This window comes from Peromyscus californicus, unplaced genomic scaffold (genome assembly GCF_007827085.1).
Source record: "Peromyscus californicus insignis strain IS unplaced genomic scaffold, ASM782708v3 Scaffold_8__1_contigs__length_139910024, whole genome shotgun sequence".
Classification (NCBI taxonomy): Eukaryota; Metazoa; Chordata; class Mammalia; order Rodentia; family Cricetidae; genus Peromyscus; species Peromyscus californicus.
In genome coordinates, this window is record NW_026294606.1 from 117,919,759 (window position 1) to 117,946,746 (window position 26,988).

General features: G+C 43.5%; 1 protein-coding gene across 1 annotated transcript; it reads left to right on the forward strand.

The window, feature by feature from the left end:
* Positions 1-591: 591 nt before the first annotated feature.
* On the forward strand, positions 592-26,988 carry LOC128104589 (liver carboxylesterase 1-like; the record flags this gene model as incomplete). Its single annotated transcript, XM_052729517.1, has 15 exons — positions 592-605; positions 1,454-1,464; positions 7,702-7,906; positions 10,376-10,520; positions 13,247-13,380; positions 14,585-14,738; positions 17,680-17,784; positions 18,975-19,079; positions 21,391-21,429; positions 22,826-22,966; positions 24,438-24,518; positions 24,755-24,902; positions 25,339-25,470; positions 26,376-26,448; positions 26,742-26,988. Coding segments are annotated over 15 exons (1,734 nt in total), but the record flags the coding sequence as incomplete, so codon positions are not given.

The window sequence follows — 26,988 nt, forward strand, 5'->3', positions numbered from 1 at the left end:
CTGTAGAGAGCTCTTTCTGTGTTGATATTTGGGGGAAAACTATCAGTTTGAAAGCACTTACTTAAAACAAAAATGTTACAAGTTTGGGGGAGTGGTTAAGACCATTGAGTGCCTGGCTTCCAAGTATTAGCAACAAAGCCTGCATACAAGTGCTGGATGTGGTGGTAAGTACCCCTATCCCAGTGCTGAGGAGCTGGAGACCGGTGAATCCCTGGCTCACGGGCCAACCGATCCAGCCTCATTGGTGAGCTTCAGGCCAGTGAGAGACCCTGTCTTAAAGGAGGTGGGCTCCATTCCTGAGGATGACACCTGACACCGTTCTTTGTTTTGTACACATGTGCCCTGTACACATGTGAACGCGCATGTGCAACACACATGCATTAAACTATTGCATTAGATGATATGCATGCCTCATTTACATGGCCCATGTCTGACATCCTCAAATAGGGATCTAATTTTGGTAGGGGGTTGCTGTGGATATCGTTCTGTATAAATAAAACACTGATTGGCCAGTGGCCAGGCAGGAAGTAGGCAGGACAAGGAGAGAGGAGAATTCTGGGAAGTGGAGGGGAGACACTGCCAGCCACTGCCATGACAAGCAGCATGTGAAGACGCCGGTAAGCCACGAGCCAAGTGGCAAGGTATAGATTTATAGAAATGGATTAATTTAAGATATAAGAACAGTTAGCAAGAAGCCTGTCACGCCATACAGTTTGTAAGCAATATAAGTCTCTGTGTTTACTTAGTTGGGTCTGAGCGGCTGTGGGACTGGCGGGTGACAGAGATTTGTCCTGACTGTGGGCTAGGCAGGAAAACTCTAGCTACAGGGGGTCTTGCTAGTGACATTTTCAAGTCACCCAGATACAGAGCCCTATCCCTTCATGTTCATATGCAGTCTTACATGTTATGGAGTGAAAGCTGACATACAAGTGAGAGTTGATCTCTCTTTCTTTCCTATTTGACTGTGGCTCCCCTCTCGGGAATGTAGAGGAATCATTTGGATGAATATTCCAATCAGTCTCCAATGGCCAACCAGTCTTCAGTCACACGAAGTAAAAGCTTCTTACATGAGCCGATGTCTGCATTTTCAGTTCACAGATATCTGATGCTCACTTTGATTAAGAACAGCCGAGTCTATGCTCAGTCTATGTATAGCTTTCTCAGTTGCTAACATCTCTCTAGAAGTCTGTTTTAATATCCTGAACATGAATGAATATAGTTCCATTTTAATTTTTTTGTTTTTTTGAGACACGTTTTGTGTAGCCTAGTCTGGCCTTGAACACAGTACGTAACTGAGAATGACCTTGGATTCCTAATCCTCCTGCCTCTACTTACCAAGTGCTGGGATTATAGATACAGGCCTCTAATAACTTTAGAGACGTAACTTCTTGAGCTATTTTGGGAATGAGTATTTGTATTTTGAAATATTATTTATGGAATCAAGATTCTTAAGAACATGGGCTGGTGTAAGGCCAGACTCTTTAAGCTTACTATTCATGAGATATATAAAACCACTGTCCTAGTGCCTTCTTAGCGCAGTAGGCAGCAGGTTGGTCTTATAAAATCATTGTCCTCAAGAGCCACATCACTTCCTTGTCATCTGCAATACAAGTATGTAGCATATATCCGTTATCTATGTTTTTCCGTTATCGTAAAAATCCCAAATATGTCCTAACTTTCTTATTTTAAAATAAGTGATTTGTTTTCTTTCTACTAGGAAGTGTTTTTACCTCCTTCACGCCCCATCTTGGACCCCTTTCACTGAATCAAACCAACATCCCATTTAGGAAGGAAACACCCGTCTTTGCCTGTGAGTTTCGTCATGTCCAGCAGATGGCAGCATGACAACAAGGAAAAGGTGCTTCTCCCCGGGGCGGGTCCTGGCAGTGGCTGCAAGTCTGCAGACCTGGGATGGAACACAAGTATACTGAACGGATAACTAGAAAGAGCAACATTAATGCCTTTCGTTTTCTCTGTAACGTTTAGTATGGGAAGCGGTGTAATCTATGACCGGAAAGGCTAGACTCTCAGGCCGAAGAGAGGTTGAACAAGGTCTAAAGTCTCTCTGTTTTTGTACTTTCCCGCAAAGTTCTTAAAGACAGAGGCTCAAGTGAGGCAGACCTTTCTTCCAGGCCGACCTTTTCTTCTGTTCTCCGAAAGGCTTTCAGGCTGTGGATTGTTTGCTCAAGTCAGAAACCAAATTCTCCTCTTTTGGCCTCTGGTCTGAGACCCATGTCACCTTTCACCTTTCTCAGAGGTGGGGGGAGAGTAGGGACTGTGCTCAGCCTTACACAGGGAAGACACCTGACCTGGTACTTCCACGGACATCTTTCCCACGGCCGAGGGGGAGGCCAGTTGCTTATAAACTTTGGCCTTAGCTAGTTAGTGTGCCTCATTTGTTCCCTGGGAAGGAAAGGGCAGGAAAAACAACAAGCAAACAAACAAAAACCAGGAAAATCAACCTACTTTGCTATTTGAGTGTGTTAAAATACAGGGCACACCTACTAATGAGTGCTGGCTTGAATGGGTTGGAGCTCAAGTGTGAAGGGACCTGCCAGGAAAGGCGTTGTGGAAGCATGGCAGCAAATGTGCAGGCTGGTGAAGGGGCTTACCGGGAGAGAGGGAGAGAGTGTGCTTAGGGTGGGAAAGTTGCGCAGCTCATGTGAGGACCTATGGGGAGAGCTTTCATGGCCTGATCTGCAGGAAATAAAAAACAAACAAACAAACAAACACTAAAAACAACAACCCCCAAACCAGAGAGTCATAAGAGTCCATCTTCATTGCTCTATCAACACTCTAGAGGTTGAAAGGCTCACAAAGATTAAAAAAAAAAAAAAACTTATTGAATCCACAGTCCTGGGGTTCAAAAGCATAGTGCTGGCATTTGCTTGGCTTTGGTGAGGACTTCAGGACAGATGACACCGTAATAGTGGGGCTTGTTCAGAAGAGAGCACCTGGAGGAGCTGGGCTCACCCACAAACAACAGCAGTAATCGGTCTGTCCCTCAACATCTGGCAAACACCGCTGCTGAAAGAACTGGAGAGTAGAACACCCTTGTCCAATATGCCGTCCCTAAGGGGAAGGAGTTCCAGAGAGGGGCCTTGCTTTGCTTTGTGCAAGCTGTGATAATCTATTCTTGATGGTTATTCTGAGCAGTGTTCCTCCATGTCCTCTGCTCCAGTTTCGGCCTCCAGATTTGTGCCTTGAGTTCCTGACCTGACTTCTCTCAGCGATAGACTGTGACATGGGGGCTATAAGCCAAAAGAAACCCTTGCCTCCCCAAGTTGCTTTTGGTCATGGTGTTTATCGAAGCAAGAGATGCTCCATAGTGAACAGCGTGGACTCTAGAACATGGAAGGTGTACAAAGAATATAGCATCTGTCCATGGCTCTGGCGGCAGACATTCCCTGAAGCTCCAGATGACCAAAGACTATGACCCTTGACCAATCTAACGCCTGTCACCTAGCTGGTGATGGTGGTCAAGACAGCTATCATCTGTATGTAACTAAGTAACTATCAATGGTTCATTTTTTGCATTAAGTAACTTGCTTTCAGGTATAGATTGTTTTATAAATATGTTATGTTGTTGTTTGTATTTCCTCATTTACTATTTTTTTATCTTATCATCATTTAATTTTTAAGTAAATTGCTATGTCTTCCACCCTTACCTTTAATTTATCATGTGTAATACTGGTCTTCCATTTATAATAATGAATGTCTGAAAGTAAAAAAATAACTAATGCATTTAAAGAAATTCCAATGACATAGATGGTGTGCTAATATGATGTAAACCTCCAAATATAAAACAGAAAAGGGAGGGAGTGGAGGAGAGGCTTGAGTCCAGGGAAAAACTACCCCCCTGAAAAGCATGCCCTGGCAAGTCACTTCCTCTCCCTAAGTTCCTCCTCCTGACAGCTCAGTCATTCGGCTGTGGACTCATCAAAGGATCATTAAATTGCAGAACTTAGTGCCCTCATGATTCACTCACATCAGTAGCCCCATGACCTGGGGCCAAGGATTCAATACACGAAAAGATTTAGGTAGACAGGTCATGGTGAAATCCTAACAGCAGAGGCCTGAGGAAAGTGTCTGATCGCATTCAAACTTGAAAGCTTAGAACCGTCGGAAATACCAGACCACAGAAGCTAAGGGTGTCCTAATACCCTAGTTGAGCAACTTTGGGGCTTCAAGTTGCTCCACAATGTGGCACCTTCTTTTTAGAACCCAGTTTACCTGATGCTATCTGGCTCTGAGGCTGGAGTTCTACAATGGGGAAAGTCTTATATAAAAAGTTAGATATGTTTATGTTCATCTGCTACTTGTCAGACTGCTCAAATGAAAGATGGTAGACATGGCTGGGTGGTCCTAAAGGACTTCTGGGAAACTCTTTGGCAGAGGGAGGTGTTTCTGCTCCATTAGATGATGTAGCTGTTCTGCCTGTGCAGGGTGGAGATTGAGGTTTGGGGCGGGGACAGCGCATCCTTTAAGAGGAGCGTAAAGAAGTCAGAGCCGGAAGAACTGTTGCCATTCCACGATGTGGTTCTACGCTCTGGTCTTGGCCTTTTTTCCTCTTTGCATGGCTTATGGTGAGTGCCCTGAAATACGAATACGCAGAAGCCCTGTTGCAGGGAAGAGGTATGCAGAACTGCAAGGGATGATGGGTTGGTTCTGTAGCACTGTTTATCCTCCAAACTTGGACTTGAATTTGGGGCAGTCGTGTCCAACGAGCCTTGGCCATGAAAGATAATACAGAAGATCATAAAGTCCCTGAGACCCTGCAGCAGGCATCAGATTCAGGAAGCCAGTGTGCTGACAGCAGGCTTCACACAGGGGGATTAAAAGAGATCAGATTATTTCCCCCTTGATTCTTAGACTATTTCTAGGTGGATCATGAACTATCTAAAATAGATATCAAATTTTTTAGCAAGATATTAAAGTATCAACCAGTAGCTGGAATGTGAGTCTATATCCAGCTCAGGCTTTTAGCTGTGTATCCTTTAGTCAGGCATTTATTTTTCTGTGTCTGGGAGACCCTGTCTCTAAAATAGGGATAGTGATAATACTTATCAGGCTATCGTGAGGAGAAAGCTCGTGCTTATTAGGAACACTTAGGACAGGCTGGAGGAGGATATGCACACAGGACATGTCGGTATCAGGTCATCCAGGAGGTATGGGGTGATGCGACTCTGGACAATGGCCTTTATTGTTTTCCTCCTGAAAGGAAGGGGAAAGGCAGAGGAAACTGGTGTGTTGGGAGGGCTATGTGAAGTTATCTCAGAAGACTTTGGGGGCACATGGGCTTTCCCCAATTTTCTGGTGTCAAATTTTGGGTGATCAAGACAGCTTAGGGATGGTCCAGGCTATGAGACCCAAATAAAGCTGTTGTCTGGAGTATGGACTCTGTAACTGCTGAACACAGGGAATGCGGTTCCTTCAAGCTACAGCAGGAGAGAGGAAAACAGAATCCATGGTCAGCAGAGGTGTGTGATGAGGGGCCATGCCCTTACATAGAGGGAGAAGCCAAGGCTCCTGGGGACGTGCACTTGCCTAAGGTCACCTGAAAATCACATTCAGGCACATCTCTGATTCCAGACTTCAGCCCAGTGGTGAGTTATCGGAGGCTCGGCAGCTCAAGCCTCTTCTGGATTTTATCTTCTTTCTGGACACATGGCACCATGAGAGGCTGCAAGTTGAGTGCAAGGCACAGCTAGGAAGGACCCAAATTCGGAATGGGATGTTACTCTGGCAATGCCAACCTGTTTTCATCTTTAGGAGCCTCCCTACAGGCTGCTTTCAAATCCCACTGGTTTAACAGCTAAGTGGGCATATTAGCGGGCACCCAGCAAGGCATCTGTACACATCCTATGTGAGGAACTATCTAAGGGGCTGGAATACACATCGGGCACCCAGAAAGTTCCTGAAATGTGAACCTGTGTACATTCCTTATTATATAAGTGGCAACTGTCATGCCCTTTTCTTTGCCCCTCCTCATGGAATTTATTCCCCATGGAATTCACCAGGAGCAAAGGCAACCTGCAAGGCTGCTGACCATAGACATCCAGTGCTGTGGGTGACAACCAGGGAGCAGGCGTATGGGTCTGTCACTTCACTTTTAGAGTTTCTAGTATTAATGATTATGTTCTTAGACTTATGGTGGGGCTATGTTCTCTGTCTTCGATTAAAAACATTGTAAGTCAGAACACCATAAATTGGGGAATATCTGGACATGTCTTCCTGAAAGTTCATAACAGTGATATTTGTAATAATTAGCAGCCACCATAAAAGACAACCTGAGTGTCCACAGCATGAAACTGGACATTGGCACAATGAGACTTGGATACTGTTTTTATTTTGTTTTATTTATATTTATTTTATTTATTTTTTCACTCTCAATTTATAGCAAACCATTTATTCAACATCTGCCACCAGTTCATACATTACATAATACTTTCTTCATCAAGAATGTAGTTCATTACTATAAATTATTACTAATTATAAAGTAATTACTCAAGAAAAGCCCAGAGTGAACAAGAGAATTTGAAGTTCAGATGTTATTTTTAAAACTTTTCCCATAAAGCATTTCTAATACTTGGGCTATTCTCTTTGGTCAAATCTACATTGTTGTTTTCATCTCTGGCTACACATTTCGGGAGAGATGTTGACAATCTACCTGTCTCTACAGCAACTGGGAGGGCAGGACTCAGGGTATCACTCCCTGTGAAGGATACCCTGATACACAGATTACTGAAGCCAGACAAGGACCAGTCGGGAGTGACCATAATGGAGTCTTGAAAGAGGACGGGTTGAGTCAATGTCCCTGCAGGTAGAAGCATGGTAGTGGAGAAACATTGTTTTCTCTTAGAGAATCTAGTTGATGAGTACACAGAAGCCAGCCTCTACTCTCTGCATGGCCCAGCTCAGAGCCAGCAGAGTAAAGTTCCAGGATTATCTATTTTGTCCTCCAGCACACTTACTACAGTTTATTGTCCACAAAATAACCTCAATCCTCATGTTAGATTCTACCCGCTTACCCAGGGCCATCTTCCTCTCCTCATGGACTCCACTTGGTTGTCACTTGCTATTCCCAGCTGGGCCTTGTGCTCTGGCCTCCCTGGGTCTTCTCACAGTCTCTTTTCTCTGTTTCATATACTCTCTTCCCATCTTGCCTTATTCCCCCCTCCCCATCTGTAAATCCAGTTCTTCCATGATCACACCAGTTAGAAAGTCTCACTCCGTCAGACTCCTATAGCCCTTCCTGTCCTCTCCCAGGACGAAACCTCTTTCACTCCAGAGTCAGGTCAAGTGTGTCTGTGGCCCTCCTTCTACTGGGCCATTCCTCCATTCGAGACAAGGGGACATACTTCCTGTTCACCCTCTCACCCAGCCCCCACCGGGACCATGACAGGTAAATGCTTCCAGTGGCTTTTGAGAGAGAAACTGAAGGTCACGTTCATTAGAAGTTCTCTGTTTACAACCTCTTCGCTTGGATACTTTTACACCTCCAACTCCAATTTATTCATTCCATCATTCTTATGAGTTATGAAGAATTATTTTCTTCATTTTTTATGTGAGAAGAAACCATGGCCTAGAGAGTTGAGGTGACTTGTTCAAGGTCACGTGCATAGATAATGGGATAACTTCTGGAACCCAGGTCTGGTCTTGCCATTCTGATGTGTTCTTTTTCTTCTCCATGTCTGCCAGGGCACCCATCCTCACCACCCGTGGTGAACACTGTTCATGGCAAAGTCCTGGGGAAGTATGTCAGCTTAGAAGGATTCGCACAGCCTGTGGCCGTCTTCCTGGGAGTCCCCTTTGCCAAGCCTCCTCTTGGATCCCTGAGGTTTGCTCCTCCACAGCCTGCAGAGCCCTGGAGCTTCGTGAAGAACACCACCTCCTATCCTCCTATGTAAGTCGCTGGGGTGGGCCTGGGTCTCGTTCCACAGGGACATCTGTCTAGTGATGCAGAAAGGAGGCAGGCAGTTCTGTGGTCAACTAGGTCTTGTCTGGAGTCCTTAAGAACACTGCAGAAATTAAAACAGTCCAGAATTGTCACAGCTTTTTAGAGCCTTGTTCACCATGCATTTGTTCAGCCTGTCTTGTGAGTCGGGCATGCCCTGGGAGTATGAATCCATGAGCAAAGTAAACAATGATCTTCAAGATGCTTGCTCTCCCAAGAGACAATGAGTAAACTAAGAAATGAGTTAGAGAAAATGCTAAGTGCTTTGAGGAGATAAAGAAGTTGAAAAGCAAGATTCCACCTGTTGTGTCTTAAATGTTGGTGGGGGTGTGGGTTGGTTAGAATATATGTGGGCGAGGGATAATGGGGGGTCACTGTAAATTCAGTCTCGCTACTTAGTCACAAGCTGACTGGTGCTTGGTGTTTCTTAGTCACTGTGGCCCTTGAGTGAAGAAAGCTGGATATCCCAGGAAGCCTGGGCACCTGCCAAAGTCAGATCAGACACCATCCATCTTCTCAGGTCCTTTGAAGGTTTCCAGAACCCCACTTCTTTTGGTCTTCTAACCTTTCTTTCCTTTTAAAGCAACACTTATTCTTTTCATTTCCTGATTGTAAGTATAAAGCAAACAGTTTGCAAAACATTGTTGGGCAAGCCAGGAAGTGGAGACAGGAAAACTCAAATCCCACACCCTGTCGTCACCCAGACAGAACTGCGGGAACTTTTCAGCTGTGCTTTCTCGTCCTGTATCTGTGTGTACTTTCTCCCTGATCATAGACAGAGGCACTGTGCCTGAATCTTCACTCATTTATAAGATTATCATCAGTATCCTCATCATTCCATCCCATAATTATCACAGCCTGATGTTAAGAAGCTGCCTTAATTTTGCTATTGAAATACAGTTTATTTACTCAATTCCTTTTTGGGTGTCATTGAGTTGTTTTTTATATTCTTGACAAAATGAATAAGAATATTGTGGGTATGTTTTAGCTACATAATTACACACTTTCATGAATATTTTAGTCCCAGAAATGACATTACTGAGTCAAATAATATACGTGTTTGGCTTAATTTCCCTTCATAAATATTCTAAATATACATACTTCTTTCATTGGTATATGAAAAAGTCCTTATTTAGCAGATGCTTGTCAATGCTTGGACTTAATCAAGGAATGCTTGTTTTGTGGTTTACTGAATAAGGAAAATACTAGTATAAAATCACAGTAATAATTTATAGCATCAGATCTTTGGGTTATGTTTGTTTAAATTATTGGTGATGTTTAACTCCTTTCCTCTTTGATATTTGAAAATTAAAATCTGTTATGAATATTATTCCCCTTGCTATTGTTGACATAGGGCACATTCTCTAAGATGGAAACCAGAAATTCCTCTCTAGTATCTCAGATTCTGCCACTTGACATCTGTGTATCAGAGATAAACACTTGATTCTGGTGTCAGAGAGCCTCAGTTTCTCCTTTTATACTAAGGAGCGCATGCTTCCCTTAGCATCCACTGGGATCAGGGGACGTTGATTATACTGCACCTGAGATGTAAACGATACGTTGTCCTCCTGCTCACGGTACCTTGGGCAGTTTCTCTAATCAACCTATGCCCTACTTTTCTCATTTATAAACTGAGGATATAAAAGAACACACTTGTGGCTAATCTGGGGCTTAAATGAGTTACGGCATAAGGGAATTTAAACCAATACCAATTTAATCCCACTAGGAGAACTCAGTTCTCATTAATAGTTACATCTGGGAATAATCGCCAAGACCTCTCATCAGGGAAGTCACCAGTGATGACTGGGGCAGGTGGATAATAAGAACCTTAGCAGGACAGGGCTGCAAGACCCCTAGAGACAACACTCTTCTCACCTGCACCTGGAAGATTAGGGACCAGATCAGGAAAGAAATTCACCCATTGTCACCTAGCACATTAGTCTCTGAGGCAGGACTAGAATGCAACTCTTTATCTAACAGAGATAGGACCCCTGACCTACCATGGGATGTCAGTCATTGGAGGTAGTCCTCCTGGTTGATGAAGTCTCTCAAGAACTAGATCATGCTTGTGTGGTAGAGAAGTAGGCCACCCTCTAGCCTATAAAAAACCTAGCAGAAGAAAAGCTGTTGGATAGGGCAGGGAGTGCCATCTCCCAGGACAAGTCAGTACATGAGCATCTCTTTTCGTTGACTAAGGCAGCCCAAACACTCCGGGAGGAGTAATGGTGCCAGGTCTTCACCCTCTGCAGATTTAGGAGACTCTACAGAACCAGTGGTTCCTCAGGAGCCACAAAGACCCTCTTACTCTTTCATATCAATCTCATTTCCAGGCTCAAGCTTCACGGGGCAAAGCTGAGCTCCAGGTGATATGCCTAGTACCTGTCTGGTGGAACCTCAGATGTTCTCTCTCCCTCTCAGGTGCTCCCAAGATGCTATGCTAGGGAAAATGCTCTCTGACCTCTTCACCAACAGAAAGGAGAGCATTCCCCTCACGTTTTCTGAAGACTGCCTCTACCTGAACATTTACACCCCTGCCGACTTGACAAAGAGTTCGAGGCTGCCGGTAAGCATGGGCACCACTGGTCTGGACCTGTGATTTCCAGCATTTGGCTTTTCTGTGCAACTGGAGGAGGATGAAGGAAACGAGGGATGGGGGCTCCATGGGCCAGGACTAGTTTGGAGATTCGGAGCATTCTGTAACTACTGGGGATGCAAGCATTCCTTCCCTCATGCTATCCCAGTGATGTCAGCCAGACTGTGGTAGAGATTGCAGTGCATCTGGGGTGCACACCTTGCTCTTCCAAGTTCTCATGCAAACAGAAGAACAGTGTCTGGTCTTAGTACTAGAGAGAGAATATGATCCCCAGCACAGTCAAGGTACAATTTGCAGCAAATTAAAGCTGCAAAGAATCTTAGAGAAACACGATGAACTTTTTATTTTACAGAGAAACTGGGGCAGTGACTGAGGAAAAGGATGTCAACCATTAGTGATAAAGGATTGGGTTTTCTGATCTTCAAACCAGTGTCTTGGTCATGAGCTACAAATTACATGAGGCTGTTCCACAACACACAGCTATCACATCTAAAACCTTTTACTGTCCTATGGCGGTGTGGAGGATGCAGAGTGAGGCAGTGTTAGCAGTACAGTGGCCAAGCATTTGGGTCTTAATTGTAGCTCATTTCCCTCCTCATCTCATCACAGGCTGGTGACCCAGTGAGTTAGAATTTTCCAAATAAATGAAGGGCCAGAAATGGGGCTGGCTATTAGTTGGAGGCTGAAGGTGAAGAGGCTGCTAGAACAGAAAATGACTCATGGGTGGAAGAGGTCGGGGTATCATGACCTCCTTGAGTTGCCCTGGCTTTTAGCTGAGAAGTGAAGGGAGAGGTTGTGATCTTAGAATTCCTGTTTTGATCTGCATGTGCGTTGAAACCACAAGCAAATGAGGACAAAGCTCACTCATCCATGCGTTCATCTTCTATTGTGCACCCAGGGTACCCATACACGCCAGATTTGGGGTCACAAAGAGGAAGATCATGGGTCATTCTCATACAGCCTTGCCTTCTAGTATTATAGGTGTGGATTAGAGTCCAGAGTGCTCTTACCAAGACATGTAGGTTCTTATTTTCTGGAAGAAAGGAATGGATCAGGGACACATGAATTGTGATGGAAATAGAGACAGTTTATTAAGAAAGAAAAGTGCTGCTGAGAATGAAGTGAGTTGGAGAGCTGGAAGGGGTCACCAGAGTCTCTCTTTCATAAGTCACTTACACAGTTATTCACAGCCTGGCTTTGTCAGCATTTGAAGATCACTAGATCACTGGGCTTGTCTTCCATACGTGCTGGTTTGTTCTATGTAGCTTGTGATCAAAGAGGTTTCCAGTTTTTCTTTGTCATTGATCTCTCTCATTTATCAATCTTGATGCCTCTGGAGTTCCCCTCTCTATCCTATTCTCCCATTTCAATTCTCCCTGACAGCTGTGGCCCCTAAAACACTTTTTGGGAGGACTTAAAGATGATGATCTGGCTTGTAAAACCTTTCCCATGCCTTTGAGAGGTATAGTTCCCACCTAAGACAGATCACAAGCTCTTTCTCTACTTTACCCATTGGAGTGGAGACTTTGAATTTCCTGTAGTAGAAGTTGGCTAGAATCCCTGAATCATTAGGGATATAATTTAAAATTGTCATATCCTAGAAGACACAAATTTTGCATGGTTAAAAATACCAAGCCTATACAAGTAACATGATTACACCAACAAGCGGTCCCAGAAAGGGTAAGAGCCATTGAAACCACGGCACAACTGCCCTGAGTTATTGATGTGATTTCTGTTATGTAGTTTACTCTTTAGAGCATTGTTGAAACAAGAGGAACAAATGTCTTGATGGTTATATATTGAGAATATGACAGGACACAAAAGAACATTTTGAAATATAAACTAAAGGTTGAATGTATTAAAAGGAAGATAGTGTGAGTTTATTACCATTGAATGCCAACAACAATATTAAAAGAAAAGAATAATCAAGACAATTATAACATAAAGTAGGGTTACAATGTTCTCAGGTTGAAGAGTCCTGGGAGTGAATGACACTGAGAATGTATAAAAAAGTTATTTCTAATGCTTGGAGGCCAGTTCTTGGTATATGGCACAAATTGTAAGTCATTCTTTATTGGAAATTTTATAATATTATTTAAACACTCTCATGGCAGCAGGGAGTAAGAGTGAGCTACTGGGCCTGGTATGGATCTTTGAAACCTCAAAGCCCATGCACTCCAACAAGGCCACACCTCCTAATCCTTCCAAAGCAGTTCCACCAACCAGGGACCAAACATTCAAATATATGAGCCTATGGGAACCATCCTCATTCAAGCTGTCCTAGAGGGAATGCATAGGTCTTGAGGTAGTCACCATACAAAAGAAAGTTTAACCCATCACTACAGAGTTAACTGATATGGAACATAAATTCAGGTAGATGAAGAGTCCAGGAATGAGTATTGGGGAAAACAGCACATCATTGGTCCTTCCTGTGCCTGCAGCTAAGTTATCAATGTAAAGAGCATCTCAGGGTGAGAATGAAAGGCATGTTCTTCCAGGAGACACAAAGTTGGATGGTGGGCTGAGGACTGGTGAGGGGAGATGGAAGAAGATGCCTTTTGTACCCTTGCTGGGTACTGATAGACTTTGGGCATTGGTCTGCTTGAGTCAGGGTGAGGAAAAGACAACCCAAACCTGTAGTTTCTAATGTTCTTCACAGTTCTGCTTCTTATGGCCCTTACTGCTGTGTCCTGCAGGTGATGGTGTGGATCCATGGAGGTTCTCTGGTGGTGGGTGGGGCATCAACTTACAATGGACTGGCCCTCTCTGCCCATGGAAACGTGATAGTGGTGGCCATTCAGTACCGCCTGGGCATCTGGGGATTCTTCAGGTAGGTCACCGGAGAGTGCACATTAGCTCCCATAATAGTCAGTTGTGTATTGATTGTACAAAATAACAAAAAGTGAATTTAGCTCTTTTTCTGGAGAGTTGAAGTCCAAGATCAAGTGGACTCATGGTGACATCTGGTGAGACCCTTTATCAGCACTGCCACATTGCCAATACATCAACATGGAGTCTTCAGCCTACACACCTAGCTACATCTCATGGTGATATAGGAAACCAAAAAGAGGAGCCTTGTTCTTACTATAAGAGCTTTCTCACAGATACCTTCCAAGTGTGGCACCTGATGACCTAATCACCTTCCATTGGGCCTAGTATTTTACAGGATCTGTCACTGTATATTCTTGCCACATTGGGGAGCAGTAAGCCTTGGTGACACAAACCACATCTAAGCCATAATAGCTGCCAATTCAAAGATTTTAGGGCCGAGCTCTAGTGATATAATCTCTCATGGAGCCCTTTGCTCAACTCTGCCCTATGTCTTTGACCTGGATAATTATCTTAACAATTATTTATTATGACATTGATAATATCATGCTTAGATTACACATGTGTCAGAGTGAGTTATGTCTCGTCACTGGAGAAGGCCCCCACTTGGTCTAGGTGTACAAGGACATACAAGTCCTAGCCAAGGCTCACAGTTGACACTCTTCCCACATTACACACTAGCTTCATACACAGCTTTGTTTCCATGGCCCTGAGGCCTTGCACTTAGCTCTATTTCCTTCCTTTGATAATTTCCGAGATAGGTATGTTCATTCTATTCAAGTCTCTATTAAATGCCAGTGCCTCAAAGGATCCCTCCACGGTCATGAAATCTTAAATTCTGCCCTCTAGGCCTCCTTCTAGCTCCTTCTCTGCTCATTTTCATGTTCCCACTAGATGGCATTATGCTCCCTTTTCATCTGATTCTGATTTTCAGAGTGAGCTGACTGGCTGAGAATTTTTGTTTAGGTCTCAGTTGTGCTCTAGGTCTTAGGCTACTCTTGCATACATGATGATGTCTCAGCACACACTTCCTGAGAGAAGAAAGCCTCGCCTAGAACAATGCTATGAAGGATGAGGGGCTGATGAAGGTCCCTGTATCAGGGATGCAGAGCCAGCCTTTTCCAGAAAGCTCACATCAGTCAGTCTGTGGTCCTTAGAACCTGCTGTGTCATATCTGTCCATACTTGTACCCTATTATCTTGCAGCACAGGAGATGAACACAGTCCGGGGAACTGGGGTCATTTGGACCAGGTGGCTGCACTACGCTGGGTCCAGGACAATATTGTTAACTTTGGAGGCGATCCAGGCTCTGTGACCATCTTTGGACAGTCAGCAGGAGGTGAAAGTGTCTCTGTTCTTGTAAGTGTCCCCAGCACCAGGCCTCATGCCCAGGCTTTATGTGGCCACTAATAGGATCTCTTGGAGGCTAGTCAGTTCCGCCACAGCACTTTGCCCTCAGAGTTCAATTTGCTTATTGTACAATATCAGATAGTGTTGAACAAAGGATCAGATTTTCTTTGCTCTCAGAAAGCTCAGAACTCAGCTTTATGTACTGGAGCCACAGTAATATCCAATTCTGTCTGTGCTAGTGACATACATATCTTTTCATATAAAGTCTTTTCTTCCTTGCTAATAACTTAGCATTAGGACTCACTTTACCATTCTTGGGAACTAAGGGTAGATAGACTACAAAGATGAAGAAGCAAAAACATGAGATAGAAAGATGTTATTCAATGGCTACAAGACAGATCTACATGTTGGGGGACTTGGTAACAGGCACAGGTTTCTTCTGCGGTTGTGTGAAGGATTTTCTATCCTTAAGAGGAAGAACAGCTGAAGGAGAGGAATGAGGGGTTGAAAAAGGCCAAAGAGAGGAAGAATGAGAGAAGTGAGAAGTGGAGAGCAGAGCAGAGAATGTGGGACACAGACACAGTCCAGGGAGACAGTGATGTGCTGTTGTGGACACTGAGGACACAGAAGGTGTTTGGAGCTGCAAGGAACTCTTCGGCTGCCCCAGGGACGAGCAGAGGATTATTCCTACTACCTCATCATTCAAACACATATTTTTTCCCATGGTTTGACAATTACAAAAATATTTTAATGTGTTTTTTTTTTTTTTTTTTTTTTTTTGGTTTTTCGAGACAGGGTTTCTCTGTGTAGCTTTGCGCCTTTCCTGGGACTCACTTGGTAGCCCAGGCTGGCCTCGAACTCACAGAGATCCGCCTGGCTCTGCCTCCCGAGTGCTGGGATTAAAGGCGTGCGCCACCACCGCCCGGCTTTAATGTGTTTTTTAAAGTATAGTAAATGTTAAATTTCAGATAAGCCTAAAAAAGTAAAGTCATCCAGTGTCTCATCACCCATGCATTGTCAGTGTGGAAGTTCTGACAAATAATTTTTAGTTTTTCCAAATTTTATGCCTCTTACCTCCTCTCTGTCTCCACCTATCTCTCTCTTACCTTGTATCTTTTGAGACAAATCCTCACTATATAGTCCCAGCTGGCCTGGAACTTGCTATGTAGGTCAGGCTGGTCCCGAACTCACAGAGAGCTTCCTGCCTCTGCTTCCTGCATGCTGGGATTAACAGTGAGTGCCATCATGTCTAGCTCTACCTGTGTCTATCTTTACCTCCCCATGTAGGCTTTCTTTGTCATCTATCTATAATTTTAACCACTTCCTTTTAATATTATAATACAGTGTAAATATTTCTCACCTTTTATAATTGAATGGTATTCCATGGTTGGGATGAAATTATTCTACATACCCAATCCCTATTGTTGAAATACTGAGTTATCCTGGCACCATTTTGTAGCAAGAATCTTCAGCTGGATAAGTCATAGGTCTTAGGGGTGAGTGTACTACTGTTATCTTACTAAATGAACATAATACTTAAGCAACCTGTAAGAACTTATTATTATATCTAGAGGTTAGTGTATCTCTCAAACCTCATCAGAGAAGCATCTTTTTTTTTTCAGTAGATGGTGGTTAATGCAGGGACTTGCAACTTGTCAAGGTGCAGAGAATAAGAGACTGCAGAATGCGCAGCTGCCCTAAATGGGCGGTCTATATCACATCCTCCTCCCGAGACTCACTGATCATTGCAGAAGAAGAGGTGGGAGGATTGTATGAGCCAGAGGTGGCGGATGACCACAACACAGGGGTGGCTGTAACAGGGCTGGCACACCAGGGCAGTTGCACACATTAACTCACAGTAGCTGTGACAACGTGCGCCAGGCCTGTGAAAGCTCGAGGCAGACAAAGCTCAGCATGCAGAGGGGAGGATAGCATGGAGTTTCACCCCTATCCGAGGAGCTACTGGCAATTGATGGTGACAGCTGTCAGTTGTGGTGACGAGAAGGGTTAAGGGTTTCCTTAAGGTAGCAGTTCTCAACCTGTGGGTTGTGACCCCTTTGAGGGTTGAATGATCCTTTCATAGGGATTGCCTAAGACCATCAGAAAACACAGATATTTGCATTGTGTTTCATAACAGTAACAGGATGACAGTTATGAAGTAGCAACTAAAATAATTTTATGGTTGGGGATCACTACAACACGAGGAACTGTATTAAAGGGCTGCAGCATTAAACCACTGCTTTAAGGGGCTATTTTCTGGTAGGCAGAATAAGCTCCAGTGGATGGCTAAACCCTTAAGATTATATAGACTTTATGGGTTTAAAAAAAACAAGGAAACAAAGTTGGGCAGGTGGGGAAAAGGGGTGGGCTAGTGAGGAATTGGGGGAGGGGAAGTGAATATGATCAAAACTCATTGTATGAAATTCTTAAAGAACCAAAAAAGCAAATTTCATGTTGTAGATATCACAAGGAGTCTTAGATGTTTCTTTTGCTGCTTCATTATCATATTTTTTTTCTTTTTTTTCCCTTTCTCTACTTTGGTTCAAACCCAGAACTTAAGGTGTATGAGCTACAACTTTAGTTCTGATTTTTTTGGTTCAAAATACCTTTTCATAGAGTTAATTCCAAGTAATAGAAGTGCTGAAATGGAATTTGAGGTCAGGGATTGCTAACTCTCTTTCCAATAGTTTTGGTGTTATGATCGAGTACTTAACACATACTTCCTATTCCGTTTCTTACTCCAAACTCTGGTTCTACACCAGTGAGCCTCTCTTAGGAAATTTGGCTCTGCAGGGAGCCTGAGATGCATGCTGGGATACATGATTGTGTCTATAGAGTACCAAGGTCCCTAGCTGAACAGCCAGGGCCAAGATGCAGATAGAGAGAGACTTAAAGGGCAAGTGAGCCACTGACCACTCCTGTGAATATAATCTCTATTTCTTCCTGTCAGGTGTTGTCTCCTCTGGCCAAGAACCTCTTCCACAGGGCCATTTCTGAGAGTGGTGTGGCCCTCACCCCGGGTTTGGTCCAGAAAGATGTCAAACCTGTGGCTGAGGTAAGACCTACCTTGGACAGCTCTCATGTCCTTTCTTCTGCTCTTCTGGAGTCCTTGAAGTCTTTCTTGCCTAGAGAGTCAGGTCTAAACCAGATGGGGTCCCAGTGCAGACAGAGGAAGTGGACACAAGCCCCAAAAGGCACTGCTCACAAAGGAAAAACAGTGTTCTCTGATGGAATCTCACTGAATATGCAAACTACTATTGAGGGCAGGCCCCATAGATGGCCAACAGGAAATGAACCAGTGACATTTTTGGAGGTTTATTTTTATTTATTTATTTATTTGTTTATTTGTTTGTTTGTTTGTTTATTTGTGTGTGTGTCTTATAATGCTTGGTCTGGGTGTCTGGTTTCCCGTTTTGTGTTTCTATGGGATTTCTGTTTGTGAATATGTGTGTCCTTGTATCTGTATGTCTGTTTCTTGTGCTTTTTCTTTGAGTTTTTTTCCTATTTGTTATAATTATTATTATTAATTATTTTTATTACTATGAGATATGTTGTTATATATTATAATGAGAGAAAGCAAGAAAGAGTGTGGATTTGGATGGGTGCGGAGGTAGGAGGATCTGGGAGGAGTTGGGGGAGGGGAAATCAGAATTGGAATCAAATACATTGTATGAAAAAAAAAGTACTCAAGGAATCCCAGAAGTGAGAACATCTGAGCAGGAAAGCCTGTGGGACTGGACCTAAACATATTCTCTAACTTTAGATGTATCTTCCTGTAATTTGTGCTGTCTAAGCTTCCTTTAAGTTATGATGTATAGAGATACGAAATCTCCCTTTACTATATCGCAGGCACTAGCTCTCCTTATGTGACAGGTGCAATAATCACCTTCATCTATTGGTAGAAAAATTGAAAGCGAATGGCCAGAGGGGAGGAGGCTGTTGTGAAGCCGACAGTAAAATTTAAGATTCTTTGCTCTTCATTGCCCGGAACACAGCTTGCCTTAAGTCTGCCGCTTTGACAATGTGCCCATTTTTAAAGTTCAGGTAACATAGATAGAGATATAATGCCATCATTTCAATTAAAAACAGAAGCAAACCTCTGTCACATGCCTGTTGGTCTAGAGAATTTTCGAGTACTCTCTGCCTTCTTCAGAAATCGAGGATGGTATCAAACATTTCCGTTTATACTGATGGAAGGAAGGGACGTTGGTCTTTACCTTTGCTGTTACTTTTGATTTCGCATAGCAAGTTGCTATTGCAGCTGGGTGCAAAACCACCACCTCAGCTGTCATGGTTCACTGCCTTCGCCAGAAGACGGAGGATGAGCTTTTGGAGACCACTCGGAAGTTGGTAGGTATGCTCATCTGAGTAGCCCCACCTTGTGTCCTTGTCTCAGGTCTTATCTGTAGAAGTAACTGTCTTATTCAATAAGAAACACAGAGCCAATACAGAGATGAAAGCCAAGAGGTCAGAGCAATAGCTAAGAGCTAAAAACCTTACCCTTCACGGTCGCTGTTGTCCTACCTCTCCAAAAAGAGACCTACTTCCTGTGTGTCTGTCTTTTTATAGTGTTTCTGTTCTGCCTTCTCATTGGTTGTAAACCCAACCACATGACCGCCTCGTCACTGCCTGTCTGTACAGACCTCCAGGTCTTCTATGGTTGGTATTGAGATTACAGGCGTGTGTCTCCATGCTGGCTATATCCTTGAACACACAGAGGTCCACCTAGGTCTGCCTCCCAAGAGCTGGGATTAAAGGTGTGCACCACCACTGCCCAGCTTCTGCTATGGCTTGCTATTAGCTCTGACCCCCAGGCAACTTTATTTATTAACACACAAATAAAATCACATTTCAGTACAAATAAAATATCACCATACTTATTGTCTCTATTTAGCTGTACCTTGCTTTGGGTGGTCTGGATAGGAAAGTTCTCACCTATTAGAAGCCTTTTGATTCAAACTCGGAATTCCACTATTCTATGTTATTATGAAATATCACGAATATAAGGAAGTCCAAAAGCAGCAGGATGAAGATTGTGTGATAGGGCTGGGGATGGGACCCATGTCACAGCACTGGAACAACAAGGGCAAAGACCTCAGCTCTTCAACAAAACAAAATACTCTAACTATATAACAATCTATAATCTAACCTAAAGCAATACTAGTCATCCTATTAATGTTTCATATCTATTTTAAGATATTTAAATTGCCTCATTCCACAAATAATTACTATTATGGATTTTAGAACGAGGTTATTAAGCACAATTTTTTAAAGAATGGTGTCACAATTTATCTTTGTTGCTTAAAATGTTTTCTAAGTCATAATCTAATAGTGTTTCAATTATTTAGATTTTATGAGATTCTGTCCCAATTTTGGGAATAGACCCCCTTTTCTTCCTTCCTTCCTTCCTTCCTCCCTCCCTCCCTCCCTCCCTTTCTTCCTTCCTTCCTTCCTTCCTTCCTTCCTTATTTTCTTCCTTTCTTTCCTTTTTTGGTTTTTCTGGACAGGGTTACTCTGTGTAGTCCTGGCTGTCCCAGAACTCACTCTGTAGACCAGGCTGGCCTTGAACTCACAGAGATCTGCCTGCCTGCCTCTGCCTCCCAAGTCTGGGATTAAATGTATGTGTCACCATGCTAGGCTTCCCCCTACTATTTCTTTATCTGTTATCCATCCATCCATCCATCCATCCATCCATCCATCCATCCATCCATAGCTATTTTATTTTATTTTGAAGGTTATAATATAACTACAAAATCTCTCCTTTCTTTTTCCTCCTTCCAAATGCTCTCATAAAACCTTCCCCACTCTCCTTCAAATTTGTGGCCTCTTTTTTTCACTAATAATTATTTCATAAATATTAGGGTCAGGGTTTATTATTGTAAGAGAACACTCAGGACAAGAGGCCTTACACAGAGAAAGGAAAGAGCAGCAGAATCTTCAAGTGACTCATGTCCTGGGATGTTATTGAGAACCTACACCACGGCTTTCCATAGTTCTTTATTGGCATCTTTCTGAAGCACATTTATCTTCTTGGGAGGTTAAAGACAGAGTACTCTACACTTCTATCTTTTGTCCTTAGAAACTGTCTAGTCCAGCATTTGATTTGAATTCTGTTGCATTGACAGTGGTATGAATCCATCTTTGGACTAGTCTCTAGGTTCAGGGACATGGTGACTCAACTCACACACAGATGTCTGAACTTACAAAGTGAGAGTAGGAAAGGGTGAGGGAGGGACAAAATGATTCTCTTTTGAGAATCTACCATTCTACCTCCTGCTCTATCTCACCTTGAAGCCATTATATCCGTGCTACCAAAGTCATTTTATTCTTCCTTTTTTTTCTTAAAGGAGAATTGAGGTGTTGTTACAAGGGGAAACGGGTAGACAGAAAAGATAAGAATAGCCTCGGCATAGGTAGTGGGTGTCTTCCCCAGAGCTCCAGCAATCCTGGCTCTGAGTCTGAGAATCTACCCCCTTGATGCTACCTTCTCTCATCCTAGCCCATGCCAATATTCAGAGAGTTCTATGTCGGGTCCTCTTACCCTGGGCCTACATAAGCAGGAGCCAGGAGGGAGGACCTGATACCTTAGGGATGACGGTTAAAGAATCAGCTTTTACATGTGGAGACCTTCTCACCAAAATCTCTGCTTCTGTCTTCACAGAAACTTTTTAAGATCAATTTACTTGAAGACCTCAGAGAGGTAAGGACCTTTGTCCTCTGAATTATCAATTTTTAGTGTTATTCTATGTTGAACTACGAATGGAAAATTTTCCTCTGTGGATTCCTTGTGTGTATACTGCTGATGCCCTAAGAGGGAAACTCATTTGTCAGGGTAACAAGACATGAGGACCAGAGTTAAGCCCTGCCTGGCTCCTACTCCAGTGCTCTCTGTCAATAACTCTACATCCCCTGCTAGAATCCCCATTCTCATTTACATTTTCTTCTTCCAAAATGGCCCTGTTGGTGGGGGGAGGGAGTCTACATTAGAGCCTTCCACTGTCTATGGCACCTTCCATATCAGTGTTGGGATGTGTGTGCAGGAAAAAAAAGATGTTGTGTGTTCAGATTTAAGATAAAAATGAAATTGGCAGATGATGAGAGCATTAATTAACAGCACAGAACATCCAAAAGATTGAGGAAGGAGGTGTATCTGCTTGTCTTGCTGCAGGAAAGAACTGCTCATCTGCAGTGTGGGATAAAGCTGTAGCAGGATAGGAAGTCGGCTAAGTCTGCAAACGTGGAACCAATTGCCATTTTCTTTTGTTTTAAATGCTTGGCTTTTCTTTCTTTCCCCCTCCCTTACTTCTTTACTTCTTTTTGGAGATAAGGTCTCAGTCTCCAGACCAGGCTAACCTGGAATTCAGCATGTAGCTCAGGCTCACTCCAAACCAGGCTCCCGAGTGTTAGAATTTCAGGCATGGGCCACTATGCCCTGCTCGTGATGATGAATTTTTTACAAAAGCATAATGGAAAACATGCTTGTGAGACTGAAGCCCAAAGGAATTTACAGTTAAGTTACTCAGGTCAGGAAAATGTTAAGCCATTTCTAGCCATCATATTTTATAAAATTTACATGTAATAATCAACCTAAACAGCATAATGTGTTTATAAACAGGAACCCCCACACAAATAAGGGCTGATGAAAACTTTGTGATCAGAGGCTCCTAGGGTTCTAGCATTCTAATTCTGGAATTCTCCTTGGAGCAGTGACTCAATATTTGCTAATTTTATATTTACTGCAACTTCAAAGACATCGCTTCTACAAAGAGCAAGAACTCCACCTGTGTGTAGTATCTATACGGATACATACGTATTTATGTGTAAATAAACCTCAATTATTCACATATCAAGTATATTTTAAGTCAAGATGTCCTGTGCACTCCTCTGCATCATCAGTGCTAGCGCCCTGGTTGGAGTTCTGCCCTCATATCTCAGTCCCCTTGTTAGGACTCGAAGTCACTGTGGCTATTGCTCATAGCCACTGGAGTCTGGGAACTGGTTTTGCATTCACAAAACCAGTGCGACATAAGCAGGGTGCGACATAAGCATTCTCTGGGAAGAAGTAATCACAGACATTGCATTGTTCTCTCCCCTAGAACTGCCCTTTCCTGCCTACGGCAATTGATGGAATGCTGCTGCCCAAGGCCCCAGAAGAGATTCTGGCCGAGAAGAATTTCAACACTGTCCCCTACATGGTGGGGATCAACAAGCAAGAGTTTGGCTGGCTTCTTCCACTGGTAAGAAAGTACAGACATCACACAGACACACCCCACCCTAAGTCATTCAAGGCTTCTGAGTCCAGAAGAGCTGAATTCATTGTCGTGAGGAGACATTGCCACTAAAATCTTCTCCAGGAGGTCTCAGTGTCTCCTGGAGGGTTCAGCCCTAGGAGCCCTTGTCATGTATCTCATAATTACTCTGCTTCCTATTAAAGAATCCTGGATGGACCTGTAGAGATAATAACTGTGTCTTTCTCAGAAGGATGTCCAGACAAAGAGAAGGAGCTGGAGGTTTGGGAGAGCTGGGCCTGGCATAACTGCTTCTGGTTTGCATATAGAGATCCAGATCCTGTGGATCTCCACACATGGTCTCAGGTGCCTCAGTGGACAGTTAAGCCAGATGCTAGTTAACGCAATAGGATAGGCTTTATGCAGTAATATGACTGTAGTATGTTAAACAATTCAGCATGACTGGAACCCAAAGCTCTGACACTAAAAGATACAGATGACTCCAGAATGGGCTGAGTGCAAAGAAGACACTGCAGTTGTGAGTCCAAGTGGCTACATTCAGGCTTTGTTAATCAATGATTACCCTCAGGAGAACTGTCAAACCCCTCTTCATGATAGAAATCAGAGTTGGGAAGGAAGGTGCTCATGGAATTCAAACATCTTTCTGCAGAGACTGGTATCTTAGCCAAGACTTATCTCCCCAAATATTGCTATTCAAAGACATTTTGAATTGTTTTTAGCTTTTAGAGATTGCTCTCAGGTCTTTGAGGAAATGATTTTGAGTAGGAGATTCATATCCCAAGCAGGGAAACAGTTGGTAATTGAAGCTTTCTAGAGGAACTGCACCCGAGAGCATCAAGCTGTCTTAGGCAGGCATTGTAGCGGGTCCTGCTTATCCTAGGGTACACCTTAGGCTGCTGTGCTACTTATCCATGTTACAGTCCTGTCTCTGAGTGCAGAGGTTTGGATACGACCAGCACATGCTGAGAGTTCTGCAGTTCTCACTGCAGGAAGATTTTAGAGTCACCAAGAACATAAGCATTATGATTGATACTGGTTTCTGCTTTCAGCCTGAGTCTGAAGGGTGTGTGTTCTCTGTCCTCTGTCCCTGAGTTCTTTGCTTCTGCATACACTACCATTGTTTAAATTTTCTTTAATTGACTGGAGGACAAGTACACCCCATAGACTGACATGTCAAAACACACACACACACACACACACACACACACACACACACACACACACACGCACACACACACACACACACACACACACCTACCTACCTACCTTAGTATTTCTTGAATTTCTAGATGTAAGATCTTTTGTTTCATTGATATTTTTCTAATCCTTGGGAGATCTATGCTCATTGAGACCCAACGAAGAAATTTCATGCTTTTAATTGATTTGATTGGTTTTCCTATTGTGTTCTTTCTGTTAATTCTTGAAGACTCACAAGAACTTGATAATTTTTTTTCAACAGATTATGGGATATCCACTCTCTGCAGGCAAACTGGACCAGACAACAGCCACATCTCTTCTGAGGAAGTCTAGCCCCTATCTAGTAAGAGGCTTATGGGGATGATGAGAATTGATTGAGAAGCACAGAGGGGCTGAGGGCTCATCCAATGGCACAGAAAATCCAATATCACAAATATATGTAGACTTGGGGTTCTGTCTCATTTTCATGCCTTTAAAAAGGGTTAAAAAGGTTCATGATCAACAAAGACTTCTAAACTGGCCAAAGAAGCCACATTACTCACCATTTAAGGCCGGGGTTCCTTCCTTGATCCATTTCAGAACGTTCCTGCGGATGTGGTTCCAGCAGCCATTAAGGAGTACTTAGGAGGGGCAGAAGACCCCGTCAAAAACAAAGACCTCTTTGTAGACCTGATTGGAGATGTGCTATTTGCTGTGCCATCTGTGATTGTGGCTTGTCATCACAGAGGTGAGACCCAGGGGTTGGATTGCAGAGGGTCACTGACATCAGTATTAGTTTCTGACCCATTTATCTCCTAGCATGGACAGACACGGACACTGTTGAGAGTTAGGCCCTAAGTCTTGGTTCTGCATGGTCGGGGGTGGGTATTGTCCTGTTGTATTATCTGCTAGTAAGTAGACCATGCTAAGGAAAGGACCCAACTGCGTGCAGTTAATTTAGGAGGTGGTTCTAGAAAGCAGCAGTAAGGAGATGAGACAGTGACACAGGAAGATTGAGGAAGCTCATGTTGACTCACTGCTAAACACATGTTTAACATAGATGGTGGAAGCTGGAGAGTTTGAGAGAACAGTCATGAGTTCCTTTTGATGCTGGGGACCTTGATACCATCCAGATTTGTTCCTCAACATGAATTGTACATGTGTGTACATCTGTGTCTTCTCAGATGCTGGAGCCCCCGTCTACATGTATGAATTTCAGTATCATCCCAGCTTCTCATCAGACCTGAAACCTGGGATGGTGATGGGAGACCATGGGGATGAGCTCTTCTCAGTATTTGGTGCCCCATTTACAAAAGGTAATGGCTCCTTGTTAGTTTTGTGCCTTAAGATAGGAGGCTTGGACTCTGGTCTTCTTTGGGTGTCCTTGAGAGAGTTTCTCCTCTTTGCTCTTAGGTTCATGGTTCATCAAAATAGAGCCAAGCTAGCTTGAGCAGTCGCTAGCCTTTCCTGCTCTAATGGGCATGAAAGAGGACAGTGTTTGTGTCCCCACCATAGTCTCTTAGAGTCCAGATGTGTAACCTCACGTGCAGGGCATTGTCTGAGGATGAGAGGGCCAGTAGTTTCTCACTCACAGGGGTTGGAGAAGGTTGGAATTGGCATTAACCTTGAATTGAGTATAAAGTATTTATCAATATGTCTATATATATTTGAAACTCACATATTTTAGCTATGACATAGCTAAAATGCACTATTTGAATATTTTCACAAATGTCTTCAGTTGCATGTGATTCATGACCTCTCTCATGGCATACCAGTATCTCTAAGCTGGATTATTCATTAGGATGTTCACATTTCTAGTATATTTCAGACTATAAAAGGTTTTTTTTTTTTTGGTGTGTGTGTGTGTGTGTGTGTGTGTGTGTGTGTGTGTGTGTGTGTGTGAGAGAGAGAGAGAGAGAGAGAGAGAGAGAGAGAGAGAGAGAGAGAGAGAGAGTTAAAGGAAGACCCATGTGCCAATAGCAATCCTATGGGAAAAGCTGGAGATGTGGTATGGAAAACAAAAGTTACTCGCTTACTGATGGGCTACCTGCATGTTGCTGAAAGTGTGAAATCGGTCAGTAGTTTATTCAAATGCAGATTTTGACTCAGTTGATGTGGAATGAGGGTAGAGAATCCACAGTGTCAAAGGCTGGTCTGGAAGCAGTGCAGCTGACTTTTGGACCAGTATGAGCAACCGAGGGCTTTGTCCTCTCCCTCACAGGGGGTGCCTCAGGTGAAGAGATCAACATCAGCAAGATGGTGATGAAGTTCTGGGGCAATTTTGCTTGGAATGGGTGAGACTGGTGGCGATGCTGGGCAGGGTTCACGGGAGAGGTAGGATGTGACAGGGATACCCATGGGGAAGCGGTGGACTTTACAGTTTTAATGGACGAAGGCTTAAGCATACGACCACAGTACTTTGACAATGAGAACTCTCTAACAGTGGTCAGGCTGTCCAAATAGACGGAGTGCTCCTGCTCTCCAGAGCCATATGGCCCATGGCAACAGTATACCCAGGATTCATCCAATTTTCAGAGAAACATGGGAACCACATAGCAGATCTGAGAAACTCTGATTTTGATTCTAGGAACCCTAATGGGAAGACATTGCCTGCATGGCCGGAATACAATCAGAAGGAGGGATACCTGAAGATTGGTGCAACCACTCAGGCAGCCCAAGGCCTGAAAGATAAGGAAGTGGCATTTTGGACTAAAGTCTGGACCAAGGAGGCAGCAGAGAAGCTCCTCCAGGAAAAAAAAAAAAAACTGAACTCTGAGTGGGAAGCCCAGCTAGCTTTTGGGGGACAATGCAGCAAAGGCAGTGTTTGTAGATGA